Raw genomic sequence first — 12,145 nt, 5'->3', positions numbered from 1 at the left:
TGAAATGGAAGTGATGGATCTGCAGGAGTTGTTATCATCAGATTGCATTAGAAGTCAAATGATTTCTCTCCTAGTGTTTGTGTTTGATTTGTTAGTCATTTGTCACATAAATATTAACGAACACTGCTGCTTTTTAAGGAACCTATTAACTACCAATGCAAGCTCATGACATATACATACTGTACTGTTCAAAAGATTCAATAAACCTGCAGCTTATTTCTTAACTGCCGTGATTTGTCATCATTTGCTGACTAGGCTGAACGGTATGTGGTAATACTGTTACACTGCCCCTCCTTGGATGTGTTTACAATGCACGTGGGCCGGGCCAATAATGACTCATTCAGTTACATTTATAAAAGAAGGATAATGAGATGGACAGGTGTATTCATGCTGAAACCAAAGTGAGACTGGGCTAATCCAAAATGTAGCCTCAAGAGCTACAGACAGCTGTGTTCTTATGCCACTGGAATGCTTGGTTTTCCTTTTAGATGTTACCACAGAATGATGCATTTGTGGGATGGATAGTTTCACTGAATATGTGTTCCACTTATTTCAAAAGGTGCAACACATATAAAATGTTTAAAAACATTTGCCAGTCTGTTATATTTTATTTATGCATGAGACACTTGAGTTGGTACATTTGGGTTGTCCTCAGAATTTAAACCATCTTCCATGCAGTGAGTGTAGGCTGAGGGTAGGAACCTGAAAACTCATATTCATAAGCTCACTTCTATCATGTCTATTTTATTATAAAGGTTAAAACAATTGTAGAAACAGGCACGAACAACAATACTGAAAGAGAGTATCGTTTATCATAAAAATAACTTATACCCTGCGAACTTATAATGACCTTGTTGGCACAGCGGCCCCTCAAGTATCGCGATGTTTTGCCTGAACAGCGGCGTTTTCGCTTCTCTCGTGAGATTACGTCAGACGTCACGGGGGGCGTCACTGTGTTTGTGCCGCTTTACGTCCATAGTTACGGTCAGTTGGCCATAGATTCTCAAAATGGACACAGATCATGCCGAACAAACCTCACCGTGAAAAGGTAGGGTTGGACGTTTAACAGCCTTTAAATCTACTTATTAGTGGCTTAATTTGGGCCAGCTGAAAGTGCTCTACGGCAGGTTGCGGAGGCTGCTAGCTAACAGCGCTAACTAGCTTGATAAGCTAAGTGCGGCTCTGTATCCGCCGGTGTCGGCGGAGCTCCAGCTCAGACAACCGGCAGAAGATTTTAATGGACTAACCGAGTGACAGTTGTTTAATTCGGCCGGCTGACATATGTGTTAAGCGTTGTGACTGTAGCCGTGCTAACACTGTTGCGTGACGGTGTCGCCAGAGCCTGAGAGGTGATGTCTTGGCGTTAATCTGCCTCAAGTGGGTTAAGTTTGTCGACCGGGGCTGTGTGTGACTCTGTCCAGCCAGTTCCTGCGCCTCAGTCCCGAGTCCTGCCACTGCGAGGATGTTCCCCAGCCTGGCCCACCGACCGTGGCACGTCTTCTGCAGGGTCTCCCTGCAGCACAGGCCGCCCCTGTCTCAGCGATCCCCGAGGTTCTCCCAGAGCTACGGTGAGCAGCCAGATCTCCGTGATCCTATTCTAGCTGATTGATTGATTGGCCGAGACATCGATTGTTTTGAGTTGATCGATGCTAAAGCTAAGCTCTGAAGCTATGCTCATGCCAGAAGTATGTGTAGTTTGTTATAATACTGCAGTTAAAAGTGACATCCAGATCATGATTGCTGTCAGTAATCTTTCCAAAGCTTAAAATCTTACTTCTCTACAAGTAAATCTCAGAATATGAAACATCCAGAACCCTGATTTCCTCAGAAGGAAGTTTACTAATCGTTCCCAGAGTCAGAAGAAGCCATGTGAAGCCGCTTTGCTGACACACTCTCTCTTTTTAAACCATGCCTATTTGCTCATTGAATACTAGATTTAACTAAAGTTAATACCTGTATGACTTTCTTGATTGCCTTGTTTTATTGTCTTTTATTACCTTGTAAAGCACTGTGAACCCTGTGTCTGAATGGTGTCATAGAAATACATTTCCCTTGCCTTTCTTTACTATTTTCCAATGTACAAGCCCATGATGACATGCTTTGTGTGCAAGTATTTGCTTAACACACTTAACAGATTATACATTCAAAATTATATCCATTTTTACTTTCTTCACTCCTCTTATAGTTAAGGAGTGTTTTATTGTACTGTGTTGATCAGGACAAAACACAACACACTTCATTGTCATCTGAGGAGAAGTTATTTTTGTTTACACCAGGCATTAACTCATTTAGATGTGTTCTGTCATGTAAAAAAAAACAACATGAAAATTATACTGTTTTCTAACATGTATAATCTATTAATTTGGAAAGTACCAACAGATTACTGATGATTATTTATGAGCTACTCTCATTCATTTCTTTTCATCAGTAATGTTGGTTTTGCATGAATAAAGCAATTTTCCTGCCACTTTTTGCAGGGTTTCAAAGCGGGGGGATTCACTGCCTGCGGTTCAGCTTGCCTGACTGTCGTCTCACATCTCTGGGACTGACCAAGGTCCAGTATTACTCCACGTCCGGCAGCAGTAAAGATGAACCCCCTAAATCGCCGCCGGGTGACGCTCCCTCGGCAGAAAAGGTTCTGTCTGGTGCTGCTAAAGTGTCCCCCGCATCTATGGGTGAGTCATGTTTGCACCTTCAATCTTTGATGTGTTTTTTGTTATTAGTTCGTTAATGTAATATGAAGGAGTAGTGTTGTTACCGTGATGGGGTGATTATTGTTAGTACAGGCATGGTGTGCTGAAATATTTGCAGCTTCCTGCTTTAGTTTTTTTAATTCCTGTCTGTGTAAACAGAAATGTTTATTTTGAGATGTTTCTGGGAGTCAGGAAGTGAAAATGTATCTCTCTGTATCAGCTTTGAAAATCTCAATTCTTTCTTAGGCATAACGCCTCAGGGCCTGACAAAAGCGGAGACAATTCAAGTTAAAGGTAAAGCGCTACCCACATCTGTCCATTGTGTTTTTCTTCGTGCTTGTTATGTTGTTATTTGTGGCTTGAACAACATTGAGATTTTATTTCCACTCCGGTGTCACACAGTTCGGGCTGTCCTGAAGAAAAGGGAATATGGAGCTAAATACACTCAGAATAACTTCATCACTGCTGTCAGAGCCATGAATGAGTTCTGTCTTAAACCAAGGTACTTCCTTTTCCCCATTCGATCTCTTTAATGAAAAATGTATTTCACACAGTAATGCTAAACTACACATAGCCGCCACCGTGCTAACCGACATGCTCTCAGGCCAAACATTCCGTTGAGTTAATGAGAAACCATGCTGTTGTGGTTTACTAATACAAAACTCCAGGCCATTATTAAGTTTATTCTAAAGCTTGGCTCTCTGTTCTCAGTGATTTGGAGCAACTACGAAAGATCCGAAGGCGCAGCCCGCACGACGACACCGAGGCTTTCACGGTGTTCCTGCGGTCAGACGTGGAGGCCAAGTCAGTCTTCAACCTCTCACATCTCCAAACTGTCTCCTGACAAATATAAAGCACCATTTCTACTGATCCAGTTCTCTCTCTGTGTGGCGTTCAGGGCACTGGATGTGTGGGGAAGCCATGAAGCTCTCGCTAGAGAGAGAAACCTCAGGAAGGAAGTGGAGCGAGAGTACCAAGAAAGTAGGTTTTTTTTTTTTTCATTGTTGTGTGAAAGCTGCGGCTCGCTGGCTTGCTTTGTGCTTTGTGTTTTCTGCTGCTGTGAGGGTTATTTACTGCCAATTGTACAAAACTCTTTATCACTGATATACAGCAAGACAAAACTGTGAATTATGTTGCTTTTTCGTAACTGAAGGAAAAAAAACACCTTCTTGAATCGTTTTGTTCACTAAAGTCAGCTTAACAGAAAGACATGGCTCAGTTCAGAATATTGTCTAATAACTAAAGTCATTCGCTCATTTCCAAAGAGATACATTATGATCGTTCATCACCTCTGACCTCTCTGCTCTGGACTGAAATTAATGCCTTTTGTACTCGAGAGGAGCTTCTCTCAGTTCAAACTGAACACAAGAATAGAGAGGAAATATGAGTCAAATTCCTTTTTGGCATGGATGTCGAACGCATCCATGTACCAGTGGAAAATAGAATGTTTGGGATGGAGTTGAAGAGGAAAGTCACATTGTGGATGTTCAGCAGAGAAATCTCCAGCCAATTGTGAGATGCTGGCACCTCCGTGTCGACGTGAGGAAAGTTTTCAGCACCTCGTTGGATCTGTGTGACCAAGAATAAAGAGTTCCGATGGCAAAAGCGAGCCCAAGGTGTACCAAATGTCATGACGTGAAATCGTGGGACGGATTTTAAAGGACGATAACGTCACTATCCGAAATGTCTTGAAGTCCTGTGATCACATTCATTCCACAGCTTTGATTCTTTTGTTGTCGTTTCATCACAAACTAAATCGTCTTTTTTTTTCTGATCTTCAGATATCTTTCGAAATCAGCAGTTATTGAAAGAATATAAAGATTTCTGGGGAAACACAAAGGTGAGCTCTCAGATTTGGTGGTTGTTTTTGATATAAAAGTGATGTCGACCCTCTGCTGTCAGTGTGCCAAGCTGCCCTGATAACACGCTGTGGTGTTTGTGTGACCTTTGTCCTCGCCGCAGAGGTCACCGTATTTATATGACAATGTTATTATGTGTCCACATTCTTTCTGCCCGCCCTCTTTGCTGTACAGTGCTTATCTGGTATGCCGTGGTATATTCTATACTGCGCTGGCCTGTTTTTCTAGAATATCCCCTCTTATGTCCCGTGAGGAAAATCTGAAAGATCAATACTGAAATAAACAGCAAGAATAATATAAATATTTTAGTTTATTTCAAAATGGAAATTGTAATACATGTGATATACTTCTTTCTTTCCATCTTTCTTGTAGCCGCGATCAGGAAAGCGGGCGACATTTCTTCAGGGACCGGGGAAGGTGGTCATGGTCGCCATTTGCATGTAAGTTGTGGGATTCCTGCCGCTCTCCTCGGTTTTCTGACTTTGACGTCTCCCTGCACTCGGTGACTTTATTGAGCCGCAGCGGGACAGTCTGGATTACACGGAGCCGTGTTCTCAGCAGGGTTACTACGCAAAGCAGGCTGGATCAGTATCAAAGCAAACAAGGACGAGTTCCAGCAAAACAAAACAGATACCAGAAGGATTAGACCTGATTTCCACGAAGAAGAACCGATGTGAAGCAAAAGGTTTTAACGGCATGCAAACTTTGATTCACGTGCTGCTGCTCTTGATTGGATTATATTGATTGTGTTAAAGAGCATGTGCGGTCACATGAGGTTTAGAGTCGACAGAAAGGCTCATGAGACCCGGTAAGTGAAGGACTCAGGATTCACCAGCACAGAGAGGACAAGAGGAAGACCGTTCTTCTCATTACTGTTTTATAAACAACAGGAGTGATTTTCAGTTTAGCTTTTATATTTTATCTAATGGATATATTAATTTTAAATACTATGAATGGTAGAGGTAATATTTTTGAGTAATCCAGCCCAGTTTTGACTTTATATATATATAATGTATTTCAAGTGAGTTAATAATTTCTCACATCTTGTTATAAAACTCAATGCATACAGCTCCAGCATGTAACAGAATTGTAGTTCACAAACCGATACACCTGCTCCACTTTTTTTTTTACTTTTTTTTTACAAAAAATCTTTTGAGTCATCAGAATAGCTTTTATTTTGGTTCCTTTTCTGTTCATAAACATTTGAAAGCTTTTCTGTCACTCAAGACAACAAACACATTTGGGCTGGGACAATATAATTCTTTCCCGATATAATTTTTTTCCAAATTTTTTGAGTTTTTGATTCGATGTTGATTCTTCATTTCTCCTTTTTTTATGGTTATTTTTTTTCTGTTTAACACCAGTTAAAAAGTATAATGATGTTGTCTATAGACTATATCAGCAACCATATTTTCCCTAAAAAATGCACATCACATCTGAGTCTAATTTTTTTTTTTTTTTTTATCTTTGAATGTTACTTTCGAAAGCTTTCACTGTGTATAAAAGAAGCTAAAATAAAAGCATAAGAATTGTAGTTAAACCCAGCCATTTCATTGTTCTCTTCCTAAAATACAGCACATACTAGTAAATATTTTAAGTTGTCTGCCATTCTCAGATATAATATGCTATACACCACTAGATGGAGAATCGAAAACCTTTCGCCCTCTGCTGGACAAACACAAGAACCTTTTTCTTTTTTTTTTCTTTCTTTCTTTCCAACCAGAATTCCAAACGTTAAACAAGAATGAAGTCTTAAGTTTTCAGTTTGGTCAAAAAAAAAAAAATAAAAATAAAACAAAAATCAATTTTTCAACAAAAAAAATCCCAATACTTATGTGACTCGATTTTTTTTTTCATTTCCCCCCCCACCCCTTCAAACCCATGAAACAGTTGCTTTCTATTTAATTTGTCCTGTATTCCACATGCATTAAAATGGATACAGTTTAATAAATCTGTTGATTTCATTCATGATGTTTCCAATTAATGGTTTCTAGCCTTAGTTTCTCCTCATCAACCCTCCTTTGTGAAGAGATGCTCTGTCCACATCAGAAGGTCTTCTCTTGATTCCATGCTCAGCTGTTTACTGTTTTTTGTTTTGTCTTTTAATTATTCCTGGGAGCAGTTAAACTCATTCTTGTCTTTATTTCCAGCAATGGGTTAAACTTCTTCTTCAAGCTCCTGGCTTGGGTCTACACTGGATCAGCCAGCATGTTCTCAGAAGCCATCCACTCTCTGGCCGACACCTGCAACCAGGCGCTGCTGGCTCTGGGAATCAGTCAGTCTGTCCGCAACCCGGACGCCGGTCACCCGTGAGTACCCGAAAGGATGCGCCGCCATCGGAGCGAATCAAGACGAGGGATACTGCTCAGAGGTTTAGACAGCCCGGGCTGTACTATCATTGTAGTCATTGAAATGTTCCAATTAGGATTATGTTTGTCAGCGCCGACAGCAGGCGGGGTCATAGGTTCGCTGGAGCCGATCCCAGCTGACTCTAGGTAAAAGTAGCACACACCCTGCAGAGGCCACCAGTCCATCACACAGAGAGACAGATAAGCACACAGTCACGTTTATAAACCGTTCAGACACTAATTAACCCCCACTTAACTTCAAATGCATATTTTATGGCTTTGGGCAGACGTCCATTTTTCTTCCCACTGCTTATTCAGATCAGGGTGTTGAATCCTGGTGTGAGAAGTGCAGTCCGGCTTATAATCCACCATTTTTTCAAAAGAATACATTTTACGCAAAGGTTTAACTTAAACATATTGCTTGCATGACTTTAAAGGTAAAATATGTCAGCTTAAGGTTACAAACTGGGAAAAAAATAGAATTAACCAAAAAACATACAACAAACATACAATCATGTAATTACAGTTGGCTTGTCTGAATTTAAGGTGACATTCAGTCTGTGAAACGCAAAACTAATACATCACATTATTTCTGAACCATGTAATGAACAAGAAAAAAAAATCACAAACATATTTTAAAAAAAAAAGGCTATTTTTTCCAAATAGTGTGATGTAACTTGTGTGTTTCACTTATCGAAGAGATTTTTGTACAATTACAAGTTTTAAGAACCATGAGTTGTTTACTTTTAACTGAATATATATTTCGATGAACCCTCGTCCATCCATCCTTGGTACCGTTTCATCTGTGCACAGTTGCGGGATGCTCAAGCTAATCCAAGCTAACGGAGGGCGAGGACAGGATGCACCAGTGGGACAGGGACAGATCTCAAGTTCAAACAGCAAAGCACACACACTCACTTTCACCTCACATGCATGTTTTTGGAATGTTGGAAGAAACCCAGAGTATTCTGAGGAAACTCTACACACACACGGGGAGAATACACACACACACACACACACACACACACTCCAGAAAGGAACGACCGGTATTTGAACCTATGACATTTTTGCTGTCTGGTGTTTTTACCTCAGGACTGCGCCACCGTGTGGCCTCGCTGGCAACTGCAGCTGGTGGTGCACAATTCAAAATATTGCAACCAAACTCAGCATCTGCAGGAAACTCAGTGACTTTAATTGAGATCATTAATTCGGAGCCGTCTGCGTTTTCCAGGTATGGCTTCTCCAACATGCGCTACATCGCCTCTCTCATCAGCGGCGTGGGCATTTTCATGATGGGAGCAGGCCTCTCCTGGTACCACGGCATCATGGGATTGTTGCATCCAGAGCCCATTGAGTCTTTGTTATGGGTGAGCGGTCTGCGCACATTTCTGTCTGTGTGTCTGAACACTTCCAACCAGTGTTTGACGTCCCTCTGTTGTAGGCTTACTGTATTCTGGCGGGCTCTCTGGTGTCAGAAGGAGGTGAGTTAGTGGATGTTTGGTGACGTTTTCATTGTGCTGCCTGTTGTTTTTTCTCACCCACTTCCTGTTTTCCCCCCCTCAGCCACTTTACTAGTTGCCGTCAATGAGATAAGGAGGAGCGCCCACCAGCATGGACTCTCTTTCTATGAATATGGTATGTTCAGCTCTGATCTGGCACTTACTGTGTTCATCAGAGACGGTAAACAATTTTTTACTTTTATTCTCTACATTTGAACACGCTTAATCCTGCCTCTTTTTTTAATATATGAAGAGTGATATAGTTATGTAGTTTAAAAATGTCAGGACTTCCTGTTTCTGTTTAAAAAAAAAAAAAAAATACAATTGTTTCTTTTTATATGAATACTAGCCAGGTCTGACTGAAAATGATCCGATTCATTGGTACTGATAAAGCTGTTGTATCGACGCTGCCCAACGGTTTTACAAACGGTTATAGTGTATATTTGCACTTATCTTGCCTCAGATGAGCATTTTGTATCAGTGGAGATTTGTGCTATTGGAGAATCTGCACCTTCTTAGAAGTGTGAGTAGTGACCTCTGCTGTCCTGAAGATGTCGGGAGGGTTTTCTCGTTAGTGTAAACAGAATCTTTATTTTTAAAAATGAGGCCAACACAGGACTTGTTGTGATCAGCAGAGTGAAGAGGAAAAGTCTTTGATTCTCTGCTGCTTCTCCAGGCCTCGTCATCAGAACCAATCTTAAATCATGTATTGTTCTGATTGTTTACACCAGCCGTGTCTGGATCTGAGATGTAGATGTTGCTCTGTTCCTGCAGTGATGCAGAGCCGAGACCCCAGCACCAACGTGGTGCTGCTGGAGGACGCCGCGGCCGTGCTGGGAGTCGTCCTGGCTGCCGGCTGCATGGGCCTCACCTCACTCACAGGTAAAGACGGGAACTTGGACTCAGTCCTGCTTCAATGTGTTTTTTTTTTTTGTGACACAACTGCGCCCGTCTTCGTGGTGGCAGGTAACCCCCTGTATGACAGCCTGGGCTCGCTGGGCGTGGGCACGCTGCTGGGCACCGTCTCCGCCTTCCTCATCTACACCAACACGGAGGCCCTGCTGGGACGCTCCATACAGGCCGAGCGCGTTCAGAAGCTCACCGAGTTTCTGGAGAACGACCCCGCCGTCAGGTCAGCCAGCGTCACAAACCCACACGCCAAATGTTCTCGCACAGTCGACTCCAAACACGAAGCACGGTCCTGTTACTGGAGCTGGACTCACTCGAAGGGACAATAATAAAGCTCAGCCGGGACTTTAAAGGCCCGTAAATGTTGATGAACAGCAGCCAGGCTGTAAATAGAGCAGCAGGTATTTACTGGAGGTGTCCTGCTGCTGTCTGTGCTCAGAGCAGAGGCAGTCATATCAGCGTGCAGGTGTGAGGGACGACCTCTTCACCAACAGTCAGTCTCATGTAGACCAGACAGGAATCCTCCGTCACGTCCAGCACTGGTGCTTCTCTTTAACCTCCTGCTGAATTTCTGTGTGTTTTTGGATGAGCAGAGCAATCCACGATGTGAAAGCCACCGACATGGGGCTGAGCAAAGTGCGCTTTAAGGCCGAGGTGGACTTCGATGGCCGGGTGGTGACGCGGTCTTATCTGGAAAAACAAGACATTGACCAAATCCTCAATGTGAGTTTCGGTTCTTTTAATTCAGTATTTTTTTTGTCTTCATGTTTATAATTCATGGAATTTTAAACCTTTCCTTCCTCTCAATTACTAAGATTAAGGAATAGGAATGTATTGCTCACGACTACTCATCCAGTGAACTTAAATTTCTTAACCAAGTGTCCAGTATTGGGTATTGATCTGCGCCATATTGTATATCGTCCTAACGATCACAGAGATCACCGTGTGTTCATGTTTAGGATTACAGAGGTACCGTTTGTCTCCGATGTTTGTCTCCCAGCTGTAAATGTGACTGAAGAAAAACGTGGATGTGTGTGTTTGTGTTTGTCTCTGTAGGACATCCAGCAGGTGAAGACCCCCGAGGAGCTGGAGAGCTTCATGCTGAAACATGGAGAGAACATCATCGACACGCTCGGCGCCGAGGTGGACCGCCTGGAGAAGGAACTCAAGGTACTGGAGTTCAAATAGAAGTGTTGAAGCGGTTTGTCTTCTGCCTGAAACTGCTCCATTTACCGTTCAGTCATGATATTATGACAAATAACACATTGTGTAAGAATACACAACACATTCTCTTTCCTTTTATTTCATCTTTTCATTGGCGTATTTAACCTTTTTACTTTAACTGTCAACCTTATGAGTGTTTCGCATTCTAGCTACCTTCTGAACCAGATTTCTGTGATCATTCTTCTGTAGCAACGCAACCCAGAGGTTCGCCATGTGGACCTGGAGATTCTATAATCCCTTTGGCGTCTGCAAGGAGGAAACGTCCTGCTGGTTCCACAGGAACCACAGAAGAAGAAAAGATGAAAGGAGTGGCCAGCCTGCCTCGTGAAATGCCTCCCCTTCTGACATCCTCCAAAAAAAAAAAAAAACAAACAAAACAGCACATAAACACAAACACAGCCCGCACAAGTCGTCAAGTCTTACCGCAGAAGGTGAACTTCAGTGAAACGACGGTGTTGATTTCACCCGGCCAGAGATTCAAGCCGGAGCCTCTCTGGGAGCAGAAAGAAACAAGGAATGCTCTGCTGCGACTGTTTAGTCTGTCGGTGGTTGACTGGATGTCACATTCCTCCATAAATGTGTCAGTTTCACAGATATCGTCTCAAATCGGACCGGGATCATCAACACGCCTGGACTTTACGTTGTTTGAACCACAGTGATGGTTTTTCCTTCATTAGTGCAGAGGAAACCAAGACCTACGTATTCACATCCGATTTATTTAATGGTTAGACTATATTAGATTTTTTTTATATATATATATATACATAGAGAGAGAAACTTGAATAACATGATGCTGCAGAATCTTTCATCAAGACGGATGTTTTGATGTCAAAGCAGAAATGATTTCAAACTAAACAGGTGAGACTCATTGGACGTCAGTGACAGAGTTGAAGAGTGGAGTGTATTTAATGAACGTCAGCTTATGCAAAATTAGAAAACAAGACGTTAAAACTCAAATTTGTTTTTTTTTTTTTTTGTTTTTTTTTTGTGGTATTATGAAATTGAACAGTTGTTTCTGAACTGTTTGCCGGACGTCATATTTCACTGCAGAGACGGAACCTGCCAGGCGGCGGCCGCGGCTTCTCTTCTTTCACTCCTCCCGTCTCTCACTGCCAGGTAGAAGCTATGTGCCCTGATGTTCTCCAAATCTGAGGCTGAGAAACCTCGTCCGGTGAGGTTTTTAGGTGATCAGCAGACCACTGATTGTATTGATCCAAAGAGGAGGTACTGGATGGACGGATTGAAGTGTCTTCGGCCCTTCCCCACACTTTGTAAATAAGTGGTTTATTTTGATGATGAAGCAGCTCAACTCTTCCTCAGTGTTTAGGAGCTCAGTCAACCTGTCAGAACAACCTCCTATAGTATTGTATGTGTGTGTGTGTGTGTGTGTGTATGCACGCAACAACGCAATCCGTTTCTGCTGAATACTCTGTAGAATCCATACAGTGGTGTAGCATCTGTTCTCATGGCACAGCTGCCTGTCAGTCATCTTACCGTGCTTCAGGAGGCGACCACAGCCAGATCATCTGAGTGGGGAAGCTGGATTTATATATATTTTTGTTTTTGAAGGTGTTAATAGTGACCCCCCCCTCCCCTTTTTTTTTTTTTTTTTT

At 42.3% G+C, this 12,145-nt stretch overlaps 2 protein-coding genes across 5 annotated transcripts in view; both read left to right on the top strand.

Moving 5' to 3' along the window:
• The window catches only part of LOC115402365 (glutathione reductase, mitochondrial-like), a 7,653-nt gene extending 7,435 nt beyond the window's left edge, over positions 1-218 (top strand). For all 3 annotated transcript variants that reach the window (XM_030110884.1, XM_030110876.1, XM_030110891.1), the window contains one exon: positions 1-218. This exon is cut by the window's left edge and continues 415 nt beyond it. The gene's annotated coding sequence lies outside the window, so the exon portion shown is untranslated.
• A 723-nt stretch (positions 219-941) lies between these two features.
• Positions 942-10,926, top strand: slc30a9 (solute carrier family 30 member 9). Of its 2 annotated transcripts, XM_030115579.1 has the most exons (18): positions 942-1,048; positions 1,422-1,568; positions 2,478-2,675; positions 2,940-2,987; positions 3,096-3,195; positions 3,405-3,497; positions 3,592-3,674; positions 4,475-4,533; positions 4,925-4,992; positions 6,703-6,861; positions 8,132-8,267; positions 8,342-8,381; positions 8,464-8,535; positions 9,174-9,281; positions 9,366-9,531; positions 9,902-10,031; positions 10,365-10,478; positions 10,722-10,926. In XM_030115579.1, exons 2-18 carry the CDS (start codon positions 1,463-1,465, stop codon positions 10,764-10,766), a joined length of 1,725 nt encoding a protein of 574 aa, XP_029971439.1. In that variant the 5' UTR covers positions 942-1,048; positions 1,422-1,462; the 3' UTR covers positions 10,767-10,926. The 2 variants fall into 2 exon arrangements, with proteins under 2 accessions (XP_029971439.1, XP_029971447.1); XM_030115587.1 differs by lacking the exon at positions 942-1,048 and having other exon boundaries at positions 1,235-1,568.
• The last annotated feature ends 1,219 nt before the right edge of the window (positions 10,927-12,145 follow it).

The sequence above is a fragment of the Salarias fasciatus genome, chromosome 2 (assembly GCF_902148845.1).
Source record: "Salarias fasciatus chromosome 2, fSalaFa1.1, whole genome shotgun sequence".
NCBI lineage: Eukaryota > Metazoa > Chordata > Actinopteri > Blenniiformes > Blenniidae > Salarias > Salarias fasciatus.
The sequence above is the reverse complement of the archived record's forward strand: the minus strand, read 5'-3'. Positions and strand labels throughout refer to the sequence as shown.

Bases quoted from the DNA above. Each gene is read 5' to 3' on its own strand.
- slc30a9 (XM_030115579.1), top strand. From the start codon at position 1,463: ATGTTCCCCAGCCTGGCCCACCGACCGTGGCACGTCTTCTGCAGGGTC. The intron at 8,536-9,173 runs GTATGTTCAGCT...CTGTTCCTGCAG, and splicing joins ACTCTCTTTCTATGAATATG to TGATGCAGAGCCGAGACCCC. The intron at 10,479-10,721 runs GTACTGGAGTTC...ATTCTTCTGTAG, and splicing joins GCCTGGAGAAGGAACTCAAG to CAACGCAACCCAGAGGTTCG.